This window comes from Cyclopterus lumpus, chromosome 15, assembly GCF_009769545.1.
Source record: "Cyclopterus lumpus isolate fCycLum1 chromosome 15, fCycLum1.pri, whole genome shotgun sequence".
Classification (NCBI taxonomy): domain Eukaryota; kingdom Metazoa; phylum Chordata; class Actinopteri; order Perciformes; family Cyclopteridae; genus Cyclopterus; species Cyclopterus lumpus.
In genome coordinates, this window is record NC_046980.1 from 23,398,256 (window position 1) to 23,421,271 (window position 23,016).

Here is a 23,016-nt window from a genome sequence, read left to right on the forward strand (position 1 = left end):
TCATCTCTTATTGGTTGTTTTCATCTCTTATTGGTGGTTTTCGTCTCTTATAGGTGTTTTTCATCTCTTATTGGTTGTTTTCATCTCTTATTGGTGGTTTTCATCTCTTATTGGTTGTTTTCGTCTCTTATTGGTGGTTTTCGTCTCTTATAGGTGTTTTCATCTCTTATTGGTTGTTTTCATCTCTTATTGGTGGTTTTCATCTCTTATTGGTGTTTTTCATCTCTTATTGCTTGTTTTCATCTCTTATTGGTGCTTTTCATCTCTTATTGGTGCTTTTCATCTCTTTGAAGCAGTATTGTGTCTCTTATTGGTGGTTTTCATCTCTTATTGGTGGTTTTCATCTCTTTGAAGCAGTATTGCGTCTCTTATTGGTTGTTTTCATCTCTTATTGGTGGTTTCCATCTCTTTGTTGGTTGTATTGCATCACATTGTGGTGGTTTTCATCTCTGTGAAGCAGTATTGCGTCTCTTATTGGTTGTTTTCATCTCTTATTGGTGGTTTTCATCTCTGTGAAGCAGTATTGTGTCTCTTATTGGTTGTTTTCATCTCTTATTGGTGGTTTTCATCTCTTATTGGTTGTTTTCATCTCTTATTGGTGGTTTTCATCTCTGTGAAGCAGTATTGCGTCTCTTATTGGTTGTTTTCATCTTTTATTGGTGGTTTTCATCTCTTTGTTGGTTGTATTGCATCACATTGTGGTGGTTTTCATCTATGTGAAGCAGTATTGCATCTCTTATTGGTGGTTTTCATCTCTTATTGGTGGTTTTCGTCTCTTATTGGTTGTTTTCATCTCTTATTGGTGGTTTTCATCTCTTATTGGTGGTTTTCGTCTCTTATTGGTTGTTTTCATCTCTTTTTGGTGGTTTTGCATCTCTTTTTGGTGGTTTTGCATCACGTGGTGGTGATGTGTCTTTGTTTTGCATCCCTTCAAAGTGTTTTTTTTGCATCCCTATGATGGTGTTTCATCTCTTTGCATCTTTACAGTAAATTGTAATTCATGCCAGAGCTTGTGTCTTCAAACATTTCCTCCTTTCATAGTTGCATCTCTCATGTCAACACAAAGATGCCGAATGAAATCTGTTTACCTCCTTTCTGATTTGTGTCTTCACGTGAACTCCTCGGTCCTCGGCCTTTTGGTCATAACTCCCTTCCTCATAATTACATCCTGCACAGCACAAAGGATCAAATCAAAGAGCCGAAGAGGTCTGAATACAACATATTTATTGAGAGAGCCTGAATAATAACTCAGTGATTGTGGCTTAAGCTTGGCATGGAAGCACACTCTGGATCCCGTTCTCCACCACTCTCTCTGTTCCACAGAAGAAGAAGCTGGGGAAAAAAAGAGCGACACAATAGAGAAGACAATATTAATGCATCGTTTTGGTATCAATGTTAATAGACATCTAAACAGCAGAGTCTCCTCTAACTCACATTAATACTGATTGTTTTTAAATCTGTGTGGGTTGACAAGCTAAATTATGTTAGCACAAACAACAACTCTATTGATCGATGCATCGTAAGGAGATGAAAGTAAAAACTCCCAAAGAGAGACTGTTCTTCACCCCCCAGCTGACCTCACCTGCAGAGAGCACTGTGGCAGTCTCGTGCTGCCCTCTAGTGGCCACATGACTGCGCTCCAGTTCGACAACAGACACACAGCCAGTAAAGCATGGTGACATAAAATATAATATAATATAATGGATGAGCATGTGTGATTAAATTCCTCCTCCAGAGGTAACAGAGTTCAACCTCTCTGGTCTAATTGACCCGAACACACTCCATCATATTTAGAGATATTCAGAATTTGCTTGTTGTATTTACGTATATGAAAAGACATAATGGAGTACAACACTATGTCCTCAATGCTACAACACAGTACAAGTGAATGAGCTGTTGTGTGAAGCTGTACAGGCAGGTGTACCTAATAAAGTGAAGCATCCCAAAATGCTTTTATCATCACAAATAATAATGTAATCTATTCTCTTCTACACTCATTTGTTTACCAGCAGTTGTTGTGTGGGACTCTTTTTGGGGGAGCATTCCTTTAAAACTGGAATAATCAAAGTTGGCAGGCATAATTTACAGATTATTTTTAGATAAAACTAAAAGAAATATATATAAATATATAAAAATATATAAATAAGAAACATATAAATAAGAAAACAACCGTGTTATGGCGATGGTGTTCTAGCGCTCTCTGCTGTCTTACAGTTCACACTACACACTATTTACTGTTCACTTCACCTTTCACCCCCTTTGCTCACTCATTATTACCAGCATCATTTAGCATATTCATACCTAATTATCACTGTCCAAAAATGTAACAAATGTCCCTAAAATTAATCATTTCAAATGAATAATTAGACGTATTACACTGACATCAGTTCCTAATGCATTCTATGGCAATATTCAATGTAAAGTATCAGCAATACTACCTTTACTATAACATCTGATCTGTGGATCTGCTTTGGTTAATAAGCGCTGAGCATTTATATTAAACCTCAGTGCATTCTGGGAATTACTTCATCAGAGCAGCAGAGATATGTAAAAACGTTAATAAAGGATTCATTCAAATCATTATGTATGATCATACGCAATATTATCATACACTGTCTATACCACCAGACCGATTGTTTTGGAGCACGTGGCTGAAGGTCGACACGACATCGCCGTGTCGACCTTCTTGATCTCTTCTTTCATTAAAGTGTGAGAGAAGATTCAAACGTACATCTTCTTGTCTTTTCCTCTCTGCAGCTCCACCTTGGATGCCCCGTACTTGGGCTTCAAGATGTTAATGATGTGGTTGTTCCACCGAAACTTCACCTCCGTGACCTCGCCCACGTCCACCTCCGCGTCGATCATCTTCTCGTAGGTCTTTCCAGGGGTTATCGCGCCCCTGTCACAGAGTCACACAGCGTTATGTCTCTGTAGCTAACGTAACAGACCTGCTTATTTTAAATAGTAAATGGACAACGCACAAAGCACATTAACACTTCATGTTACCTTCACCCATTCATACTGATGGTGCCACCTGCCCATCAGGACTATCTGTCATTCACACACCTCAGGAACAGCCTGCTAGTGGAATCAAGCACTGTTGTATTTCTCCATCCACAGCTGTTCTATACAATAATCAATATGAATGATTTTCTATTGCATTGCTTGGATTTACTTTAGTTTCACTTTGTGCAACTTTATCATTGCAAAAATCCAATTAAAGCATTGCTGATTCATTTCTCTGACATACACATTCAAATATATATATATATATATATATATATATATATATATATATATATATATATATATATATATATATATTATTTACACATTAGATGCTGTCAGTGTTCTGGTCCAAGGGTTCATCCTGAGACGTGGATCGAGAGCTTTAGTTTTGGATGTGAGGTGAATGAAGAAAAACGGATCTCACTATCGAGAAGTCACCAATTGTACAGAATAAAATAGTAAAAAGTAATATGCACTGCCCGTGCTCCTGCCATGCCGAGGAGAGAGATAGTGGAAGGTGCTGCAGTGGCTGAGCTGTAGAGGTCACAGGGTCAGATAAGAGGCCGTGCAGCTGTTGGAGCTCCCAGGCCGGGTCAACAACGAGGAGCACAAGCTCCAGACAACCAGCATGGCCTGAAGCCCCTTGCTGTGTTCCACAGAGCTATAATGTTCTTACACATGAAGCTTGTGCTCCTGGGTGCTGTCAGCTGCTCCAGCCAGGGCCACATGCATGACGCCTAGGTTCGACCACGAGGGACCCTCCAGGGTCACCATCACTTTGTAGCTGTAACCTAGAGACCGAAAGAAAGAGCAGGTAATGCAGTCACATTCAGAACATCTTCATACATGCATCATATTCCATGGGGGGGGGATTATCAAAGAACACCAGGAGAAGGCCTCGACAGTCCACCTGCTACCTTCAGACCTTGAAGACCAGCAGGTTCAGGATGGCGAAAATATGAACAAAGCAATCTTTGGAACTATGGATCAGTGTCGATCAGATACCAGTGTTTCATTAATAAACTCTATGTTTCACTGTGTGAAAGTGAGTTGGATCATTCTATGTGTATGGAAACATTAGGCTTGACTTGACCTGCTTTAAAAATATATATAACAAATAAATACATAGGAACTTTACACTTTCTGCAGTCTCGTAATATCAGTGTGAACCAGGGTAATGAAGGAGAGATTATTGAGAACGCATTTACTCCGTCATTTAGCATAATAGTGATAATATTAAGAAATGTATTATTCTCAAGCTGACTTAATATGATGACTTAATACTCCATACCACACATTAGCAGCCTGAATATTCTGTTGTAGTTGACAGACCAAACGCATGCCTTCCTTTTGGTCAGTTGTCTTGCTGATTTGCATTAGAGCAGCTGTTGTTGTCCAAGAGGAGCTTCAACATTGCTTCTTCTTTCTATTTTATGGCAGATTGCAAACATTGATTTTGAGGTTGCATACTGCAAACTATCCTTCTGAATACAAATCCTCTGCTGGTTTCATTTTATTCACTTTTATTGGAGGGGACGCATGTTCTTGCTCTAAATATTGAGAGGGATGTGTTCCATGGGGCCGTTTATCCTCCAACTGGGCTTAAAGAGTGAAAAATACCATTTTCTTTCTTCTCTGGACAGTAATTACAGTATATGAAAATGCTTCAGTGGTTCTTCACAGCTACAACGTGTGTAAGTCACGCTTACAAGGAAGGGCCGGGTACTTACGGCCAAAGGGAGTTGAACTGCCCGTGTTGAGGAAGTACTTGGTCTTTGAGATGCCGTCAGTCATAGGGAACCTGTCAGAGTTGTAGCCCATCAGAGGACATGTGTTGTCTGCGCATGGGAAGCACTTTCCCTGTGGAGGAGGACATGGTGAGGTGTGAAGAATGAGCTCACCCTGTGATGGAGCGAGTCAATGAATACTCAGGGAAAAGTGACAACCCCAAAACATTTCCCCCCCTGCACTCCTTTTACCGTGTAGCAGATTGCCACCTTATAAATATGTAGGTGGAGAATGGTGTTGGTTTTGGACAGTGTGGGAACCGGCTGTTTTTGGAACGGTCGGCTGCGGCTGCCGAAATAACACCGGAGAGCGTTTACGAGGTGAGCGACAAGGAGGTGCTGTCATATGAGGTCATGCTCGGCGCTCCCTCGGCCTCCTTTGATCCGGACATGTGTCCAAAGCAGGGATAGACTGCCATTAACACCAACAGCTGCAGATACAAGGCCTCCCCATGGAAGACATGAGGGAAGTCCATTTGCATCGCCCCCTCAGCTGTAACAAAAATCCAATCTTGCCAAATCAACTTCTGAAACCAAAAGAAATGGTTCACAGCCATATCGGTGTCATACAGCAACAGGTGGCTGTTCCATACACATGCTGGGATGGTGGAGATATGGCCCCCTTCTCCTTCTGAGTCTGAATCGAGTCCATAAGATGCCTCCAAGATTCCTCGTCTGCGTCCCGTACCACCAGAAGCTTTACTGGGATTATTAAAGCTCCTCGAGACACTATTTTCATCTACAAATCCAAGTTCATACAACTTTTCATGCAACTGTTGCTGTAATTGTTGCCCTGTGCTACGCTAACAGTTTGATTCCATTGACCCTCATTTATTCATCTCTCAAATAAACTAACTGACCGAGACAGTTAGCAAGCAAGCTAGCTATGCTTCCTGTTGTGACTGGCCAGTGCTAGCATGTGCTAGCACTGGCCAGTCACAACAGCAAACAAGCTAGCTATGCTTGCTGTTGTGACTGGCATGTTACCAGCTACGCAGCATGTAGCTTGCTAGCCACAGTAGCTCTGAAGTAGCCTCTGACTTCACAAGGACACACAGATGAGTTTCCCCGTGCTCTTTCTGCTCTGACTAGCCGTTAAAGCTCGCTGGCTTATCACCCAGTTTCTTGCCTTTGAAGAAACAAGTCATGTGTTGCAGTATGAAGGCTACATGAACTCAAATACTATACAATAAGTACTTAAGAATGTTACATAACATTTTAGAAGAATATATTCTACTTCTTGCACTACCATATTTATCTATTTATTTATCTATGTATAGCCGTCTACTTAGACTACCGTCCAAGAGTTTATGAACCAAACATCAACTTACAATTTGTCAACCTATATTGAAATTACTCTATTAAGCATGATTTTGTGTTTCTTATCAATGGTTATTAAGGTTATTTATGCTATAGGAGGCAGGAAAGGAAATTGTGAAGCTATATATCTTAGCATTGATAGAACTCTACCTGATCCTATCGTGGCCACAACTTAAATAATTCCATTTACTGATGTCTCATTAAGTAAAGCTTTCAAAAAATAACCATTTTGACGGGCACTATTTTAACACGAGCTGTACCAAATACTTACTGCAGCAAAACTGTCCTTGTCAGAGCAGGGGAATCCTAGAAAGCCTTGGCTTTTAATCATGCTCTCGCTGTAGTACTTGTAGGCTTGGACATGGTTGCAGGCATCAAACTTCTTGGTTCCTGGCAAAAAGATTGGAACAGGTGAAAAGGAATAGAAGTAAGAAGGTTACGCCGTTAAAATGTAATGAGGAATGATTTTCGGTGTCTGAAGCTTTCACATATATGGAATTTCCTGTTATAAGTTTGAATGCAATGAGAGGCGGATGGGTCAAACAAACACAGGACCTTCACCCAGGAGACCGCCATTCATTCCACAGTCACTGTTCACTCACTGGGTCTACGTTACGTTTGTAGATTAAGTTACATACTTATTTCAACCCACACCACTATGTTTTTTTAACCTTAACCAAGTATATCTGAACCTGACTGTGACAGTTTCACAACTTTTACCTTGTTTTACAAATTGTAACCACATGCAAACCTTCTGCGTTAAGATTATACGCAAAAGTCAACATGCTGAAAAGAATAGGGATGAGATCACTTTGGATTCTTAGAGTCAGAGTAAGAATGTGTGACGGAGAGACAGTGTCAGGGAGAGACAGACTGTTGTTTTCTCCTCCAGCACAGGGCACACACCAGACTACCCAAGACCCCCAGCTATGCAGCCCTGGCTCCCACTCTCCCTCTCTTATCTATAGGATCAAAAGTAGCAGATTCAGCTGTGCCAACAACACCCCCCCTCCAGACCCAGACCCAGGCATGGCACCAATGCTGCTACTTGAGCTCGAGACTCAGCGGCACATGTCAAAGGAAGGCTGTCGTCATCCATTTTAGAAAAATATTTGCTAAGACAGATCAAGTAGAAATAACTTTGCCTGGAGTTTCTTTACGATTTTTCCATTGGGACAACTCCAATAATTCCACAAGGGGCTCTGCATTGTAGGTTGCATGTCTGAGAAGATAGGATGCATGAGTCATTGTGTTATGTATAGGAAACGTGCCTGTGATGAAGCCTGTAGACTTGAGAACACTGGGAGTGTGGTATGTCGAGCATATCGAAATAGTACATCAAAGGTCACATAACCTGCAATAAATCCTTCCTTCAGGAAGGTTCTAATGTTCAGTTTTGACAAGTGTTCATTCAACTGTATGATCATGTTGTGATGTTGCGTGTTCGCTGCCTTAAAGATTTGTTAATGACGCTCAAGTCGAATAATCTCGTGCGTTGTGAAGTTGTAAAACCAACTGCGTGTGAACTTGAGGAAATAATGTCTTCTTACAGAAGATATTCTGTGGAACCAACAGCACAACTACACAACAATGGAAGGAAAGCCAAACAGCCAACATGGCTGAGTGTGAAGGACTGCAGTCCTGGTGATTGTGTGTCCATTGTGTCCATCTCACCCTCCCAGAAGGCATCCAGGTCGGTGGGTTTGCCCTTGTTGGCGGAGCAGCCGGGCATCAGTTCTCCTCCGTTGGGGTAGAAGTCAATGTGGCCCACAGATTGTGTCATCCCCAGACCTGAGAGGAGGAAAATCCCTTTATGTACAAAGATATGACTTTGACAGATAAAACCAACATTTGGTAAAGTTGATAAAGCCTCAGTTCCCATATTTTCAACAACTACTACTACAACAACGACACGACTTTTGAAATTAGCATATAGATGGTGAATTCAAATATACAATACTTGGATGATATTTGTTTTGAAGTGCACTTAATATAGTCTTTTTCATTTGTTCTGTAAGTATAGTCAATTTGTACAACGACGACAATGTATACTCTGAATTTGGACAAGTGTTTACAAAGGTAGTAGAAGAAATGACGACATTGGGTCCCATCATTGTGACCAGCAGTGCTGCGTACCAAGCTTGGAGTTGAATGGTAGTGCATCGGTGTGAATGACATCCACAAAGGCGGCGTCGCTGGTGTCCAGGCTGACAGAGGCATCAGTGTCCTGGAAGTAAGGTTCAATTGGGTCTAGTCCTGAGAAAAGAAACAAATCAGAGGGATTAAAGGAAGGAAGAAACGTATCTGAAGAACAAAGAACCCTTTGCCCAAAATCAAGATGCTACGGATTGGCAAAATGGAAAAGTGGTGTCAGTTAGCAATGCCCTTTTCTCTATGCCCTCGAGAAACAACAATTCAAAATGAATCCAGAATGTCTTCTAACTGGAGGCTAATGTGATAAACAGACTACGTGTTGCGTTCAGCCCCTTCATTCGGTGTCCCAGAGGTTATTTATGTGACGTGAGTACGTTGTTGTTCTCTGTCACTCAAAACCTGTTCTTCCATTGGAGTCGTTGGTAGAATGACAGAGCTACGTTAGCTTTGGTAGCAGCCAGAATGCCCTTTTGACAGTTTGACGGTGCTTTGGCTGACTCGGCCGTATTCAGAAAGAAGCCGCATGGAGGAGACGTCCGGCATGGACCCTCCAGAACCTGAGAACCCTGACTGGTGGAGCCTTTACTCAGATGGCCCGCCGATGCTAACAGAAACAGAATCGTTCTGTCTTACTCGGTGAATTAAGGATCTACGTTGACCAGACCGGAGCTGCTGATTGTTGGAACAGTGGAAAGATTATTGGACTAATGATTTTGGTGAGTTTGATTTAGTTTCCATCCAGTTTGAATGAGGACGCGTGCAGTTCAGCTTGGTCTAAGTCTTAATTTGGCGTAAAAGAGAAACATGAATTCAGAAGGTGTATTTTCTGGTTTAAGTGTCGTCGCTCACGTGCAGTGCATCCTGGTAGGCAAGGCTCACTCTTTATACAGCAGCACTGGGGAATGTATTTCTTCACCCTCCCACCACTAAATGTTATAACAATTCTGATAAATATTGAGTTTTTAAAACCCCAAAACCTAAAAAAAAAAAATTTAAATTAAAAAACAACCGGATTATACTTTCACAAAATCATTGTCTTATAAACCAGAGTCCAGGAGAATGTACAGCAGTGGTTTCTTGTTTCCACACCGTGAGTGACATCACACCACTCGGGTTACCTGTGATACGCGCGAGTCCAGCGATCCGGCTGCCAACGTCTCCTGCGGCGTGAGCTCCAATGCTGTGTCCGATAATATGGAACTTATCAGCCGTTTGCTGGAGGTTATTCTGCATATTGCAACATGCATGTTAAAGTCAAAGCCACTGCATTTACCACACTATCATACATACGACAACGAGGATGAGCAGTACGTAGTATGTATTGATATGCATCCTCCCTCTCCGCTGTCTGCCCTCATTTCAAGTGTATTCTGTGGCTTCTTTGGCTGCTTTGGACAGACATGGATGTCAACTGTAACTGTTTGGGGGTTCTATTTCAAATCTGTCTATATCCCAACTTTAGGGAAGTACAGTAGTAAACTGCTGGAATACTTCTTTAAGGCAAAATTCACTCAAGGTTTCCATTAAATAATTGTTAGTTTTTCCCCTATTCACTTGTAGTCTTCAAAATGTAATTGAACAAAACATCTCTTTAAAGGACGTTTTCTCACAATGAGTGTTCTCAGACTCTGATCCAGAAATATCCACTTCAGCAGCTCTTACATCCACTAAACTAAACTCTTACATCCACTAAACTTTACACTTTCATACCTAAATACATTCTGAAGGTTTCCACAAAGGGGTTTGTTCAGATATCATTCCTAGCCGGATTTAACATTTTAATTCTAAGAGATAATTAAAATTCCCTCTGTAAAAACCTTTGACTCTAACATGTCAACTAAACTAAACAATAATGTTGAACCTGGTTTTATCCAATGTTTTCATGTCTGCCTGGAAATGTATGAAAGAAAGAGCTTATTTAATTAAAAAAATGCCTCATTTGAAGAATTTAAACGTACATTGTCAGAAATCATAAATGATAGAAACCAAGTGTGGAAGGTTCATGTCGATATCTATTCGATAAGTCTCCCCTTAAGGAACCTGACCAACAATTCGGGGAATTCTTTGTAACTGTCGTTTTTTTTCTGAGCTTTTTGCAAAAATCAAAGCATCGGCCAATCACGTTGGTGATATTCATGAAACAACGGAGGCAGACACAGAGCCACTCCTTCCATTCTTAACTTTCACATTGAAAGCCCAGACATCTAATATCTGGCCAGTATTTTCCATTTTTACGTTGTTTATTCGTCACGTAAAGGCCGACTTGGAGTCAGATGGAATATCGTACCAGTTTTATATTACTGTGTCCACTAAAGAGATACAGTAAGCCCAGTTTAGGACAAAGCTAGCCCAGCATTAGCAATAGTTTAAAAAGCTGCCTACACTTTCTCTGTACCAGGAATCAGACCGCGACAACGGGCCTTTCCCTACATGCTGATGTGTAGGAACAGTGACAGTCAATGCGCCGCTGTACGTACCATCAGGAACGTGATCATGGACGCCACCCGGGCAGCCACCACCCGGGCGTTATTGGCGGCCTGGGCGTACGGAGCCGCCACGCCTTTCTTCCACTCCACCGCGATGCAGTTCACATTCTGCCACTTCAGCATCACCTACCACAGGAAACACACTTTGTATGAGGTTTAGGGGAAACGGGTCACTTCACCCAATGTCATAGAACATATTTTCTGTTTTACGGCTCGTGAGAAAGGGAGTAAAAGAACATGTAGCGCTTTTCAAAATAAAAGACGCAAAGTGCTTCACAATAAAAGTATTTAGCATGAAATGTCAAACAAACTCAATGAGAGATTAACGATAAATAACATCAACAAAAAAGCAAAAGCATCACTACTTGATACTAGCAAAGGAATTTAAGTGCGAGTTGAGAGATATTTTAATTTGTCAACTGTTGCAACATCGTTCTTCATCCAATTAACACTGGTTAGTCCAGCTGATACGCTTTACGCTTCTGTGTGTACAAAACCATTCAGAAATGTAGCCACAGACTGCTGCAGGGTCTTTAGATGATAATGAGGACCTTTTTTATTCACGTTTACTTGGAGACGCATCCAGCCCATAGAGTCCATTGAGGTCATTGAGGTAAGGCCACCATGCAGATAGTTTGGGGTTTTATTAGTCCATGTTTTGACATATCAGTGTCTTATTTTTCTGTTGCCAGTGAATGGCATTGTGTTTATGTGCTGGTTAGTCTGCAGAAAAATGGACCATTTCTTTGGTAGTTCCTAGGAGAGCTGTAGTCAGCATGCCATGTGGATCATCCACAGCAACCGAGACACTCATCCCGGAAAGAGGTGTTGTTGTTGATAGAATCTGCACCGCGTTGTTTGTCGTAGTGTGGAAGCATAAATGTCAGAGACTGATATCTGAAAAACAGAACAAATAAAAACCAAAATATCTGCATGGATCGATAGCACAACGGGGAAGTGATCACATCTGTTCTGTTTGTAATGTGGCTGAAGTGACCTTCTCAGGGTTTGAGGTCTGCATTACCATTCTGCTCATATGAAGGAGGGTCATCCTTCTTTCATTACTCTGGATCAGTTCATTATTTTGGATGGACCACAGACCTTCCCTGACTGGCAACCAGTGTGTTGCTACTACAGTTCATTAGAAAACATTGACAAAAGTTTCTTAATACTATTGTTATATTGTGACCTCATCTCTTTGGAAGAGCGACTCAGAGCTAAAAGGGAGCCGCAGCCCTTTGTTTGTATAGACTCTGAATGCTAGTGTTTCATCCCTGTTGGAATAGTCATTATTGAAGGGAAGAAGAAGAGGAGCATCAATAGAAGAGATGATTTGTGTGAACACGGCCCCGCAGGCCTGATACAGTTCAAAGGTTCACCAGCTTCTCTCCTCTGAAGCCTCCTGGTCCAACGCCATTGGGTGCTCTTTACCTTGCACATCTCCTGTGGCCAGTCCTCGTCTCCATTCTTCAAATAACCAGGAATGATGAATCGAGTCTTTCTCTTCCCGCTGTAGTTTGATATCGCGACAGACTGGTCGGTATCGATCTCCTGACAGCGTCAATAGAAAAGAAAAGAAGAAGACAATGCAAGTTTAAAGGATGGATTTACATTCTGGAATAATTCTGTCCCAATACTCATATGTACATTAAAACTAGAACTGTGTATTGGCAAGGATCTGGCCATAAAATACACATCATAATACAGGGTCTATGGTTTAATACATAGTGATAAAGCAAGGCCATTAAATAATAAAACATTTCGGGAATGAGTGTTGTAATATAGAGAACACCCCACCATATGAATGCAATCAGATTTAAGAAAACATACTTTGTTTTATGCAATCAGATCAGTGGGATCGGCCCCAATAGCATCCGGGGCTACAATGAATTCACTGAGTTCATCTTTTATTAAATGTTGACTCCTAAATATTAGATCTCTGTCATCTAAAGCTGTATTAGTAAATGATTTAATATCAGACAATGATTTATTGTGTCTTACTGAAACCTGGCTGAGCCATGAAGAATATGTCAACCTAAATGAATCAACTCCTCCAAGTCATATTAATACTCACATTCCTCGAGGCACCGGCCGAGGAGGTGGAGTAGCAGCCATCTTTGACTCAAGCCTATTAATGAATCCTAAACCTAAACTAAACTACAACTCATTTGAAAGCCTTGTTCTTAGTCTTTCACATCCAACCTGGAAAACATTACAGCCAATTCTATTTGTTATACTGTACCAGCCACCAGGTCCATATTCAGAATTTATATCTGAATTTTCAGAGTTTCTATCAAGTTTAGTCCTTAAAACTGATAAGGTTATTATTGTAGGAGATTTTAATATTCATGTGGATATTGATAATGATTGCCTTAGTACTGCATTTATCTCATTGTTGGACTCGATTGGCTTCTGTCAGAGAGTACAGAAACCCACTCACTGCTTTGGCCACACCCTCCACCTTGTTCTTACATATGGCATTGACATTGAGCATTTGGAGGTCTTCCCACAGAACCCTCTTCTGTCAGACCATTACCTCATAACTTTTGAGTTTATACTCCCGGAGTATACACCGTTAGTCAAAAGTTTCTACACCAGATGTCTAACTGACAGTGCTGTAGCTAAATTTAAAGAAGAGATTCCTTCTGCATTTGATTCAATACCACGTCTCAATGTGACGGAGGACTCCTGTGCTAACTTTAGTCCGTCCCAGATTGATCTCTGCTTCCTCCCCGGAGTCTTTATGACTTCACGTCTCAGAGGGTCCATTGGATAATAAATAATAATTCATACATTTTTCCCCTGAAAGGTTCTTTTCTATTATTTGGGAGTTGTTCCTGATCCGATGTGAGGTCAAAGGTCAGGGATGTCGTATGTGTACAGATTGTAAAGCCCTCTGAGGAAAATTCGTAATTTGTGATATTGGGCTATAAAAAAATTAACTAAATTGAATTGAAAAATCTTTGCATGAAAACCTTCAATCAAAAAGGGAGAAGATAATATACTGATAATTTACACCCCTTCTTTATATTAGGCATTATAGGTTGACGTAATTGGTCCTTAAGTCCGTAGTGGCAAAGGATGACACTATAACCATGACGTTGATATGAGTTATTAATAAGACTGTGGACGACACCCACTTGATTTGAAGACTCCATCTTTCGGCCAGTGTGGACCAGAGGACGCATTTCAGCGTATTGTTTGAAGATAGATCAAATGTATTTTCCTAGATGTATGTGTGGAGACACACTTGGTGTCCACATACACATGAGCTGTGAGCTGTCACCAGCCTGGTTCTCTTGCCTGGTAGTAGCGGTTCATCGGGGTGAAGAGGAGGAAGCGGGTGCCGATCTCCTCGGGGCGCCAGGGCAGGACGGCGGCCGGTCTCTGAGGAGTGCCCCCCCAGGGAGGCAGGTCCGCAAAGCAGCCCAGCTCATCGAAGCAGACCTCGGCCGCTGCAGACACGGGCGACACTCCACTAAGAGAACGCCTCACTCTTCTATGTGGAGTGAACGTCACCGTGGCGCTCATGCAGTTTTGATATCTCTGTCATTGGTACACCTTCATTTATAAAGCAATCCTTGGACCTGTGTGTCCTCATCTTGCAGAACAGTGTGGGACAATAAATACTTCCTGATGCTCCCTGAACGGAAAAGGGAAAAAGGGCTTTTGTGCCCTCTGCACCCTCATCATGGAATATGTTGCAGAATAATTTAAAACTCAAAGAACTGATTCCACTTACTGCTTTTAAATATAAAATGAAAGAAATGGAGGCAGGTTCCCAAAAATGTCAATGTTTCTTAAATTAACTCGGTTATGTCGCTGTCTCTTAACTTTTGGTTTCTTTAAACTTGTTCTGTGTTTCTTAAGCTGCCGCCTGTCTTGGCCAGCTCTCCCTCAATGGGACTCACCTGGTTAAATAAAGGTTTGAATAAATAAATGAATAAAAAAATATCTCGGAGAACAAAATATACAATTTCAGGCTTTTCTAAGATGGAGAGGTGCTCCACGCAGGCTGCAGAGGGCTGATCACAGCTGTCACAATGCTGACTATACAGTGTGAACAGCAATATCATCCATTCATTTTGTTCATATCCAAAGCTTTCGAGGAGAAATATACCAAATATGCCAGGCTGAACATCCAAAAGTCATGATAATAAAGACTGTCCATAAAGGACATGGACTTAGGGATGAATATGTCACTCAGTGTAAACATCACATAGCTAGAAGAACAAGCAGGTATTCAGTTTGAAAGAGAGGGGAAACCTGGAGAAGATGCCAATCACATACAAACCAACAACATATGGCACCACAACACCATTCCAGAAACTAAACTCACCGTACGAAGTGCCGGTGAGGAAGCAGAGCAGAATCCACATGTGTGCCATCTGTGGATGTCAGAAGGTTTGGTTGTAAAGAAGTGGATCAAGGACGTGAACGGGGTGGTGCTGACTACTCACCATGAGGCCAGACAAGAAGGTGGTGAAGCGCCTGAACGCAGCGCTACTTAACCACTCGGGCCAGAGGCCGCTCTGCCACGTCGGGGTGGGAAACACGCAGGTGACGGACCGACGGACATGTCAGAGGAGAAGGTCAAGAAGAGGTCGCTCGGCTACATGTGTGCTTCGTACACACGTGTGCGTCGTTCCTTGAACTGCGGTTCACATTCGATATCTTCAGTCAGCAGAATTTTCATAATCGCAGGTATATTCCTGAAGGTTTCTTCCCTTTTTTCCCTGTGAAAGGTTATTTTTGGGGAGTTTTTCCTGATTCGATGTGAGGTCCTGGGACAGGGATGTCGTATGTGTACAGATTGTAAAGCCCTCTGAGGCAAATTTGTAATTTGTGATATTGGGCTATACAAAATAAACTGAATTGAAATAAACTGAATATTCTGTATGAGCAGCTGTTCCATAATCTTTAGTGGCTTTAGTGGCACAGCTTTGTTTATCCAAGCAACGCTGCATTTTAAGACCCAGATAAGAAGAAAGGGCGCTCCCAACAACACGCACCAGCCCTGGGACCAAACTACAGCTTCTTCTTGGACTCACTTCTCATTACTCATAATACATATCACTGCATTGCTGAAAAGGAGATGAGAGCCACATGTTTGTGCTGCTGACGTGTCAATATTTGAATGCACTCCTCCTCGCTGCAGCCCGTTGGACTCGTGCTATCTTTCCACTGAAGTCACCTGGACACCACACACACCACACACACCACACACACCACACACACACCACACACACCACACACACCACACACACCACACACACCACACACACCACACACCTGCAACACGACGTTCAGTGGAACACTCATGAATGCTCATTATGGCCCCATCGCATCAAATGGAAATGGAAGTAGATATTTATGCATCACACATGTTCACACACAATTCATCTTCAAAAGCCATGCGATGAGAAGTGGCAAGAGTTTTGATAGAAACATATTATTTGATTAGTTTGTAATGATGATGGGTCTGGGTCTCTGACTGTCCCCCTAGGATCCAATGAACTACTGGACTGGGTACCAGTCCCCCTAGCTAGAGTGTATAAGCAGCATATGAACATAATGTTTATAACACACTATCATGTAGTAAATGTGTGCATCTTTTAGTGTTTAATAATGTCGATATTCAATAGTCAACAACGTTTCTTCATTTTAACAAACACAGATAAAAGCACTTGCTTATTAGCTGCTTACAACTAATTATGGCCTGTTATAAACCATCATGTTTGATGCTGCTTATGGATGCTGAAGTAAGGTGTTACCCTGTATGGACGTATTGGTCTCTCTCTGTTCACTGTATGTCCAATAGGTGGCGGTAAAGAGTAGGTAAATGCACCAGTGTGGCCACTGAACCCTGCTGACACGCCCCTGCTCCCAGTGTCTCAGACTTCATGATGACGGCCCAGTGCAGTAATAATAAGAATGTTGACTGTGTGGCTGAATGCTGATTCATTAAATATGAACCGATCTCCACTTTTCTGTCTCTACTCTACAATGTGCAAAACATCTTCAGTTCAGTAGAGGTTGAAGTGTTCGGGGCACCTTCTCTGAGCAATGAGATCTTACTGTGGATGGGACAGACCAATACAGACCAATACATTTGGTATTGTGCACTATTACACTTTCATACTGCATGTCTATACCGATTCATTAGAACCGTTACTGTCCATGTGTAACCTCATATATATTTTAGAATGTCCTGTTTATTCTTACAACTTTGATATCCATTCTTGGGTCAACAGATTGTGAAGAGTATACATATAAATGATGTGTGTGTGTGTGTGTGTGTGTGTGTGTGTGTGTGTGTGTGTGTGTGTGTGCGTGTGTAAGTAGAGGCAATTCATTTATTGGCTTGGTGTACAATAGGAAAGTTCTTCCCCATGACAATCCATAACCAATCTAAATGTATTTCAAACACTCCGGAGCACAAATGGAGCGATGAAATACCAAAACTTTCTTTTTTGTTACTGGCGATGAGATACAGGAATATTTTTCCAGAGTACAGAAAAATAATTGTGCAAAAATGTTTTTTGTTGATTTTCGGGACGTTCGGGGATTTGCTATCATGTCATTTATTTTTTCGTAGCATCGTCTGCCAGAAGACCGGCAGCTCAGAGACACACAGCGGTCAGATTGGGTAAACAGACCGGCGGGGGCCAATCTTTGCCAGATGATGCAATGAGAGTGTTGAGGTTTTCTCTGTGAAGTGTGTTGGGATTTGGACCTGGGTTAATCCCATGTGAAAACAGCCCTGCATGCACTCTGCTCTCCTGGGCTCCTGGATAAATACCGGCCAATTAGAGGTGTCTGGGAGAGGTTTTAGACAAGAGCTGCAGCTACAGCTGGTGTGTGTGTGTGTGTGTGTGTGTGTGTGAAAAGTTTCTGCTCTCTTCTTTTTCATACCGTTTGGATTTAACACATAAATCACAACACACAAACACATATATTTAAAGTCAGTAAAAGATGGCACATGCCATATAAAAGATGTAAATACGAGGGCATTATACAAATGAGGGGTAAATCAAAATTACCATAAAACCATAAAACATAATGCTTTGCATGAGTAGTGTTGTAGACATTGGGAGGACTCGTTTTTTCTACATGTAAAGGCTCTGCGACCTGAGGGTAACAGTTTGATTCTGCATATAACACAGTTCAATCAGGAGAGAATAAATGTATTACATATGCATAACATTAGAATAGTGCAACGTTCTCTTAGTGTGAAGGGACGAGTATGAATGCTGACGTCATTTAGACAATTTCTGATTACCTTTAGCTATTAATTTGGATGTGTCTGCATTCTCTCACAGACAACCCAGATATTCCTGCTACGCCCGGGTTCAGGTGTGGAACCATAACGCCCACCCTCTAGCTCCTCCCCAGGTTAAACCTGTTAGCTCTGTTAGCACTGGTGCCGTTGTTAGCTCTGTTAGCACTGTTGCCGTTGTTAGCGCTGTTAGCTCTGTTAGCACTGGTGCCGTTGTTAGCTCTGTTAGCACTGTTGCCGTTGTTAGCGCTGTTAGCTCTGTTAGCACTGTTGCCGTTGTTAGCGCTGTTAGCTCTGTCAGCACTGTTGCCGTTGTTAGCACTGGTGCAGTTGTTAGCACTGGTGCAGTTGTTAGCGCTGTTAGCTGCTAGCCTGTGTGCACGCATGCCATCCTTGCTGTATGAGTGCTAGCTGCTACGAGTGCTAATTGGTTGTTAGCTAATTCATTTTCGTGAACCTCCCCGTCTGCGACGGCTGTGGCCGAATCAGAATCAGTTTATTACCGAGTACTTTACACATACGAGGACTCTGGCTGGGTCACAGTGCAATAGTATAAGACACATTTACAATAATATATAGTAAACAAACAAACACACACATAAAAGTAGGTTAACGTAAGTATGTTATTAAAGTGTCAAGCGTATATGAATAGAGAAAAGATGTGCAAAGAGTGTAATGGTGAGATAGTCCTGGTGTAAGAGTCCAGGCTTTATTGATAAACTGCAGATGAAACTGAGAATGAACAAGACTGAACAGATTAGAACTAAGTGGTCAAAGGTCACAATGACTCAAGAATATATACTGGAGAAGAAAGTCGGCCTGTCGTAGCAGCTAGTTTATTAAAGCTAGATTTCTTTTTTTTTCAAACCAGCTGAGCTACTTCAATATTTCTATGCTGGCAAAAGAAAATGTTGAGCTCAAGTAACCTGGTTGGGAATCACCTGATGCAGATTAAAAATAATCCTCAGATAAGGTTTTCTTTTGTGACGTTTACCTAAAACAAAAATGACCAGCTGTGTTTAGAAATAAGTGAGCCTTTTTAAAAATACAAATATTTATTTGTAGTTTAAAGAGTTTTTAAGAGTTTTTAAAGAGTTTTTAAAGAGGTTAAAGAGTTTACAGAGCCACAGACAAGGTGGGGAAGTCAGAGTCACACATAGAAATAGAAACCAGTCGGTGTGTCTGCTTCGTACCTGCATGCAGACTCTCAAACAGAACTATAATCTGTGTGCGTGGCATGAATGTTGTCGTCCACTATTAGGATGACAGGGGAGTTCTAAGGCAAACGGGAAATTACATGCAAGACAGATCAAGCTGGAGGGGCTGTGGAAGAGGACAGAAAAGCTTGTTAGGTTGGGTCTGCGCTGCAGCGGCTTACTGGAGGAATGTTAATCCTCCTAATGTATTACAGTTGGAGGAAGAGCAGGACCACAGGCTGAACCGGGCCTTCTGGGCAGGAGGAGGAGGAGGAGGAGGAGGAACAGAAGATGACAAGGGACAGAAGAAGGTACAGGAAGAGGCAGAAGGGAAGGTGAAATGGAAAGAGATGGAGAAAAGAAGAAGTACACAATAGAGACAATCGAAAGTGCGGTTACTGATTGTCACAGTGAGTGTGTGTGTGTGTGTGTGTGTGTGTGTGTGTGTGGGTGTGTTTTCTGCCACCTGGGATATGGACCATACGTTTTCACAAATCCCTAAAACAGCACTGAGCTTAAGAACCTTTTGAAAGACTTCGGGTCCTGTTTCACTGCAGTCCAAATTAGGATTTGATTGGTCTTTTTTCAGGTTCACCACTGTGTGTGTGTGTGTGTGTGTGTGTGTGTGTGTGTGTGTGTGTCACCTCTCATTGACTCTGCATTAGCTTTAGATGCTTGTGTTGCTTTGTTGGTGTATCAAACTGATACAAGTCATTTAAACTCACTCAGATTACAAATATGTTTCATATTACCTCTACTAGTACTTATAGTAGCAATACAATGGAGCAGAATATATCTCATATTGTGGCGATCACGTTGCACATTGTTCATTTTCTTTATAATCTCATTATGTGACGCTTCTGCAATAATTGTCCCCATTTCATTCATGCCATGATATTGAGTTGTGTGTGAACTTGTTGTCCAGCTGCGGCTGATGATTCCAACATGCAGCAGCCACCATTTTATCAGCATTTTGGCTGGTGCTAATTTCCAACCCTGAATCAAAGCTAGCGCCTAGCTTAGCATAACGAGTGGAAGCAGCTCCTCTGAATACTCGTGCTGTCGCTTGATCGTTCAATGTGAGTACAAAGAGAAACACAACAATGTCCTTCTGTGTTTCTAAGGGTTACGATGAATGTGAGCAGCTGGAGCTGGAGGCTGTGAGGTTGCCAGGTTTGGAAGGCAAACCACATCCGGACTCTGTGGCTTCGTACTCAACACAAAGAGGTGAAGTTGAAATTGATCTTCTCATTTCACTCTTGGAAAAATAACAAAAGAAATGTGTACATGTCTCAATATGTTGAACTGTTGCATATAAAAATAAACTCAACGTCTCGTGGTGTCTCTTGTAAAACATTGTTTTTACTGTTACTCAAAAGGAAAACAAAGCTCCCTGCATGGGACTACTTCTTTGGTCAAAGTGGTTCCTTAGGAAACGTGTATCCAGTTCAACAGGGATACCGTTTCTGTTGAATTCTTATTTAAGCACAAAGTGTATTCTCTAGTGTATTCTTCCTGTGACAGACCATCGATGTAGATCACAGGCTTCACAGTCATTTTCTTTAGTTGCCTGCATGTCTTCTGTTCTGCTGCTCATAACAAAAGGAGGCTTTGTTCTGGATCAAACCCCAAACAAGGCGTGCTGCTGACTTCCCGTACAGGTGTGCCACCTCTGGCTGTGGCCGCGGGCCGCTTCATTGTGGAGCCGCTCACACCTGCTGCGAGTTGAAGGCCATTGTGTGAATACAGTTCAACTGATACACTGTGCATTGTGTCAGTACAGTCTGTTATAATTGGAACCCGTTATGTCCTGAACAAAGTTGAATAATGATCCACTTCATAGCAGTCAGCGCTGTGATGAAGGCTTTGGGGTGGTTGAGTGTAGTTTCAACACTTAAATGTTCATTTCCTCAAAGTATCGAGACATCGTGCCATGAACAAACAGTCCTAACCCTGACATGTTGTTGTTGTTATGTCCAACTGCCTGTGACCATGATGGAGCTGTGTTGCTCACCACAGAAAACACCTGTGATGAACATCCATCGTGGATGAATCTGATGCCACTTTAAATAGATGAGCAGTGTCACCACAGTCAATACCGATGAGCCGCTGGTCTCAGACAGTTCTGTGGTTTCTAATCCTGCACCAGGAACACACATTAAGACGCTCCGCTGTATTTTCAACAGTAATTACAATGAAGGTGTTTTCTGCGGCAGCCCTCATTATATTTATCACATTCCTCGCTTTTCATTTAGCCTTCATTTATTCCTCTGAGACAATAATCCACCATATCAATGAGGAATGATGAAATGCAAACAGACCTCCTCAAATTAGAACCAGGGACTTTAGGCAGCTATCGCATTTACGGGCGCAGGTGACCCCTCGGATCGGAAACACCTACTAGTTCTGATGAAGCATTGACGTATTAGATTTAACGAGGACAACGATCCTGCATAATCACGTCAATGGCTTCAACATCCAGAGATTACCTCACCGGTCAGAGCTTCATGGAGGAATACGAGCCATCCATCACCTGTATTTGATGTTCCGGGTGTTGTGTTTCGGGTTCAGGGCCGTTCATCTGTTTGCTTTGTCAAAGACGTTCAGAAGGACATCTCTTCTCTGAAGTTTGGATATGTTTTTATGACAAGATGTCATGTTGATGACCTACAGCTCACCTGGACTTCATACATCATCCAGTATCAACCTTATGCCAGGTGTTACTTTGTAGACTAGAACATCCTGAATATGAGGTCCAATTAAAACCCTTTGACAGACCTGGTGTCCTAGAGGACCTCTCCTCCCTCTCTCCATCTCTCATTCCTCTCTCTATCCTCCTCTCCTTCCTCCTCTCCTTCCTCTCTCCATCCTCCTCTCCTTCCTCTCTCCATCTCTCCTTCCTCTCTCCTCCCTCTCTCTATCCTCCTCTCCTCCCTCTCTCTATCCTCCTCTCCTTCCTCTCTCCATTCTCCTCTCCTCCCTCTCTCCATCTCTCATTCCTCTCTCTATCCTCCTCTCCTTCCTCTCTCCATCCTCCTCTCCTTCCTCTCTCTATCTCTCCTTCCTCTCTCCATCCTCCTCTCATTCCTCTCTCTATCCTCCTCTCCTTCCTCTCTCCATTCTCCTCTCCTTCCTCTCTCTATCTCTCCTCCCTCTCTCTATCCTCCTCTCCTCCCTCTCTCTATCCTCCTCTCCTCCCTCTCTCCATCCTCCTCTCCTTCCTCTCTCCATCCTCCTCTCCTCCCTCTCTCTATCCTCCTCTCATTCCTCTCTCCATCCTCCTCTCTTTCCTCTCTGTATCCTCTCTCTATCCTCCTCTCCTTCCTCTCTCCATCCTCCTCTCCTTCCTCTCTCTATCCTCTCTCTATCCTCCTCTCCTTCCTCTCTCCATCCTCCTCTCCTTCCTCTCTCCATTCTCCTCTCCTTCCTCTCTCTATCTCTCCTCCCTCTCTCTATCCTCCTCTCCTCCCTCTCTCTATCCTCCTCTCCTTCCTCTCTCCATTCTCCTCTCCTCCCTCTCTCCATCTCTCATTCCTCTCTCTATCCTCCTCTCCTTCCTCTCTCCATCCTCCTCTCCTTCCTCTCTCTATCTCTCCTTCCTCTCTCCATCCTCCTCTCATTCCTCTCTCTATCCTCCTCTCCTTCCTCTCTCCATTCTCCTCTCCTTCCTCTCTCCATCCTCCTCTCCTTCCTCTCTCCATTCTCCTCTCCTCCCTCTCTCCATCTCTCATTCCTCTCTCTATCCTCCTCTCCTTCCTCTCTCCATCCTCCTCTCCTTCCTCTCT

The 23,016-nt window shown here is 42.4% G+C and overlaps 1 protein-coding gene across 1 annotated transcript; it reads right to left on the minus strand.

Annotated features, from left to right (window-relative positions):
* Nucleotides 1-1,262: 1,262 nt before the first annotated feature.
* LOC117744157 (inactive pancreatic lipase-related protein 1-like) lies at nucleotides 1,263-15,144 on the minus strand. Its single transcript, XM_034552293.1, has 12 exons — nucleotides 15,096-15,144; nucleotides 14,060-14,211; nucleotides 12,188-12,307; nucleotides 10,748-10,882; nucleotides 9,389-9,497; nucleotides 8,253-8,372; nucleotides 7,791-7,907; nucleotides 6,388-6,506; nucleotides 4,740-4,869; nucleotides 3,686-3,800; nucleotides 2,732-2,899; nucleotides 1,263-1,332 (listed from the first exon to the last, which is right to left on the minus strand). The coding sequence occupies exons 1-12, from the start codon at nucleotides 15,142-15,144 to the stop codon at nucleotides 1,263-1,265; spliced, it is 1,404 nt and encodes a 467-aa protein (XP_034408184.1).
* Between the last annotated feature and the right edge of the window lie 7,872 nt (nucleotides 15,145-23,016).

What these genes read in the sequence shown, in the direction of transcription:
- LOC117744157 (XM_034552293.1), bottom strand. Translation starts at nt 15,144, where the DNA reads ATGGCACACATGTGGATTCTGCTCTGCTTCCTCACCGGCACTTCGTAC. An exon ending in CCTCACCGGCACTTCGTACG is followed by an intron (nt 14,212 to 15,095) that starts GTGAGTTTAGTT and finishes CCGTGTCTGCAG; the next exon opens with CGGCCGAGGTCTGCTTCGAT. An exon ending in ACAAGGACAGTTTTGCTGCA is followed by an intron (nt 4,870 to 6,387) that starts GTAAGTATTTGG and finishes CCTCCTCCACAG; the next exon opens with GGAAAGTGCTTCCCATGCGC.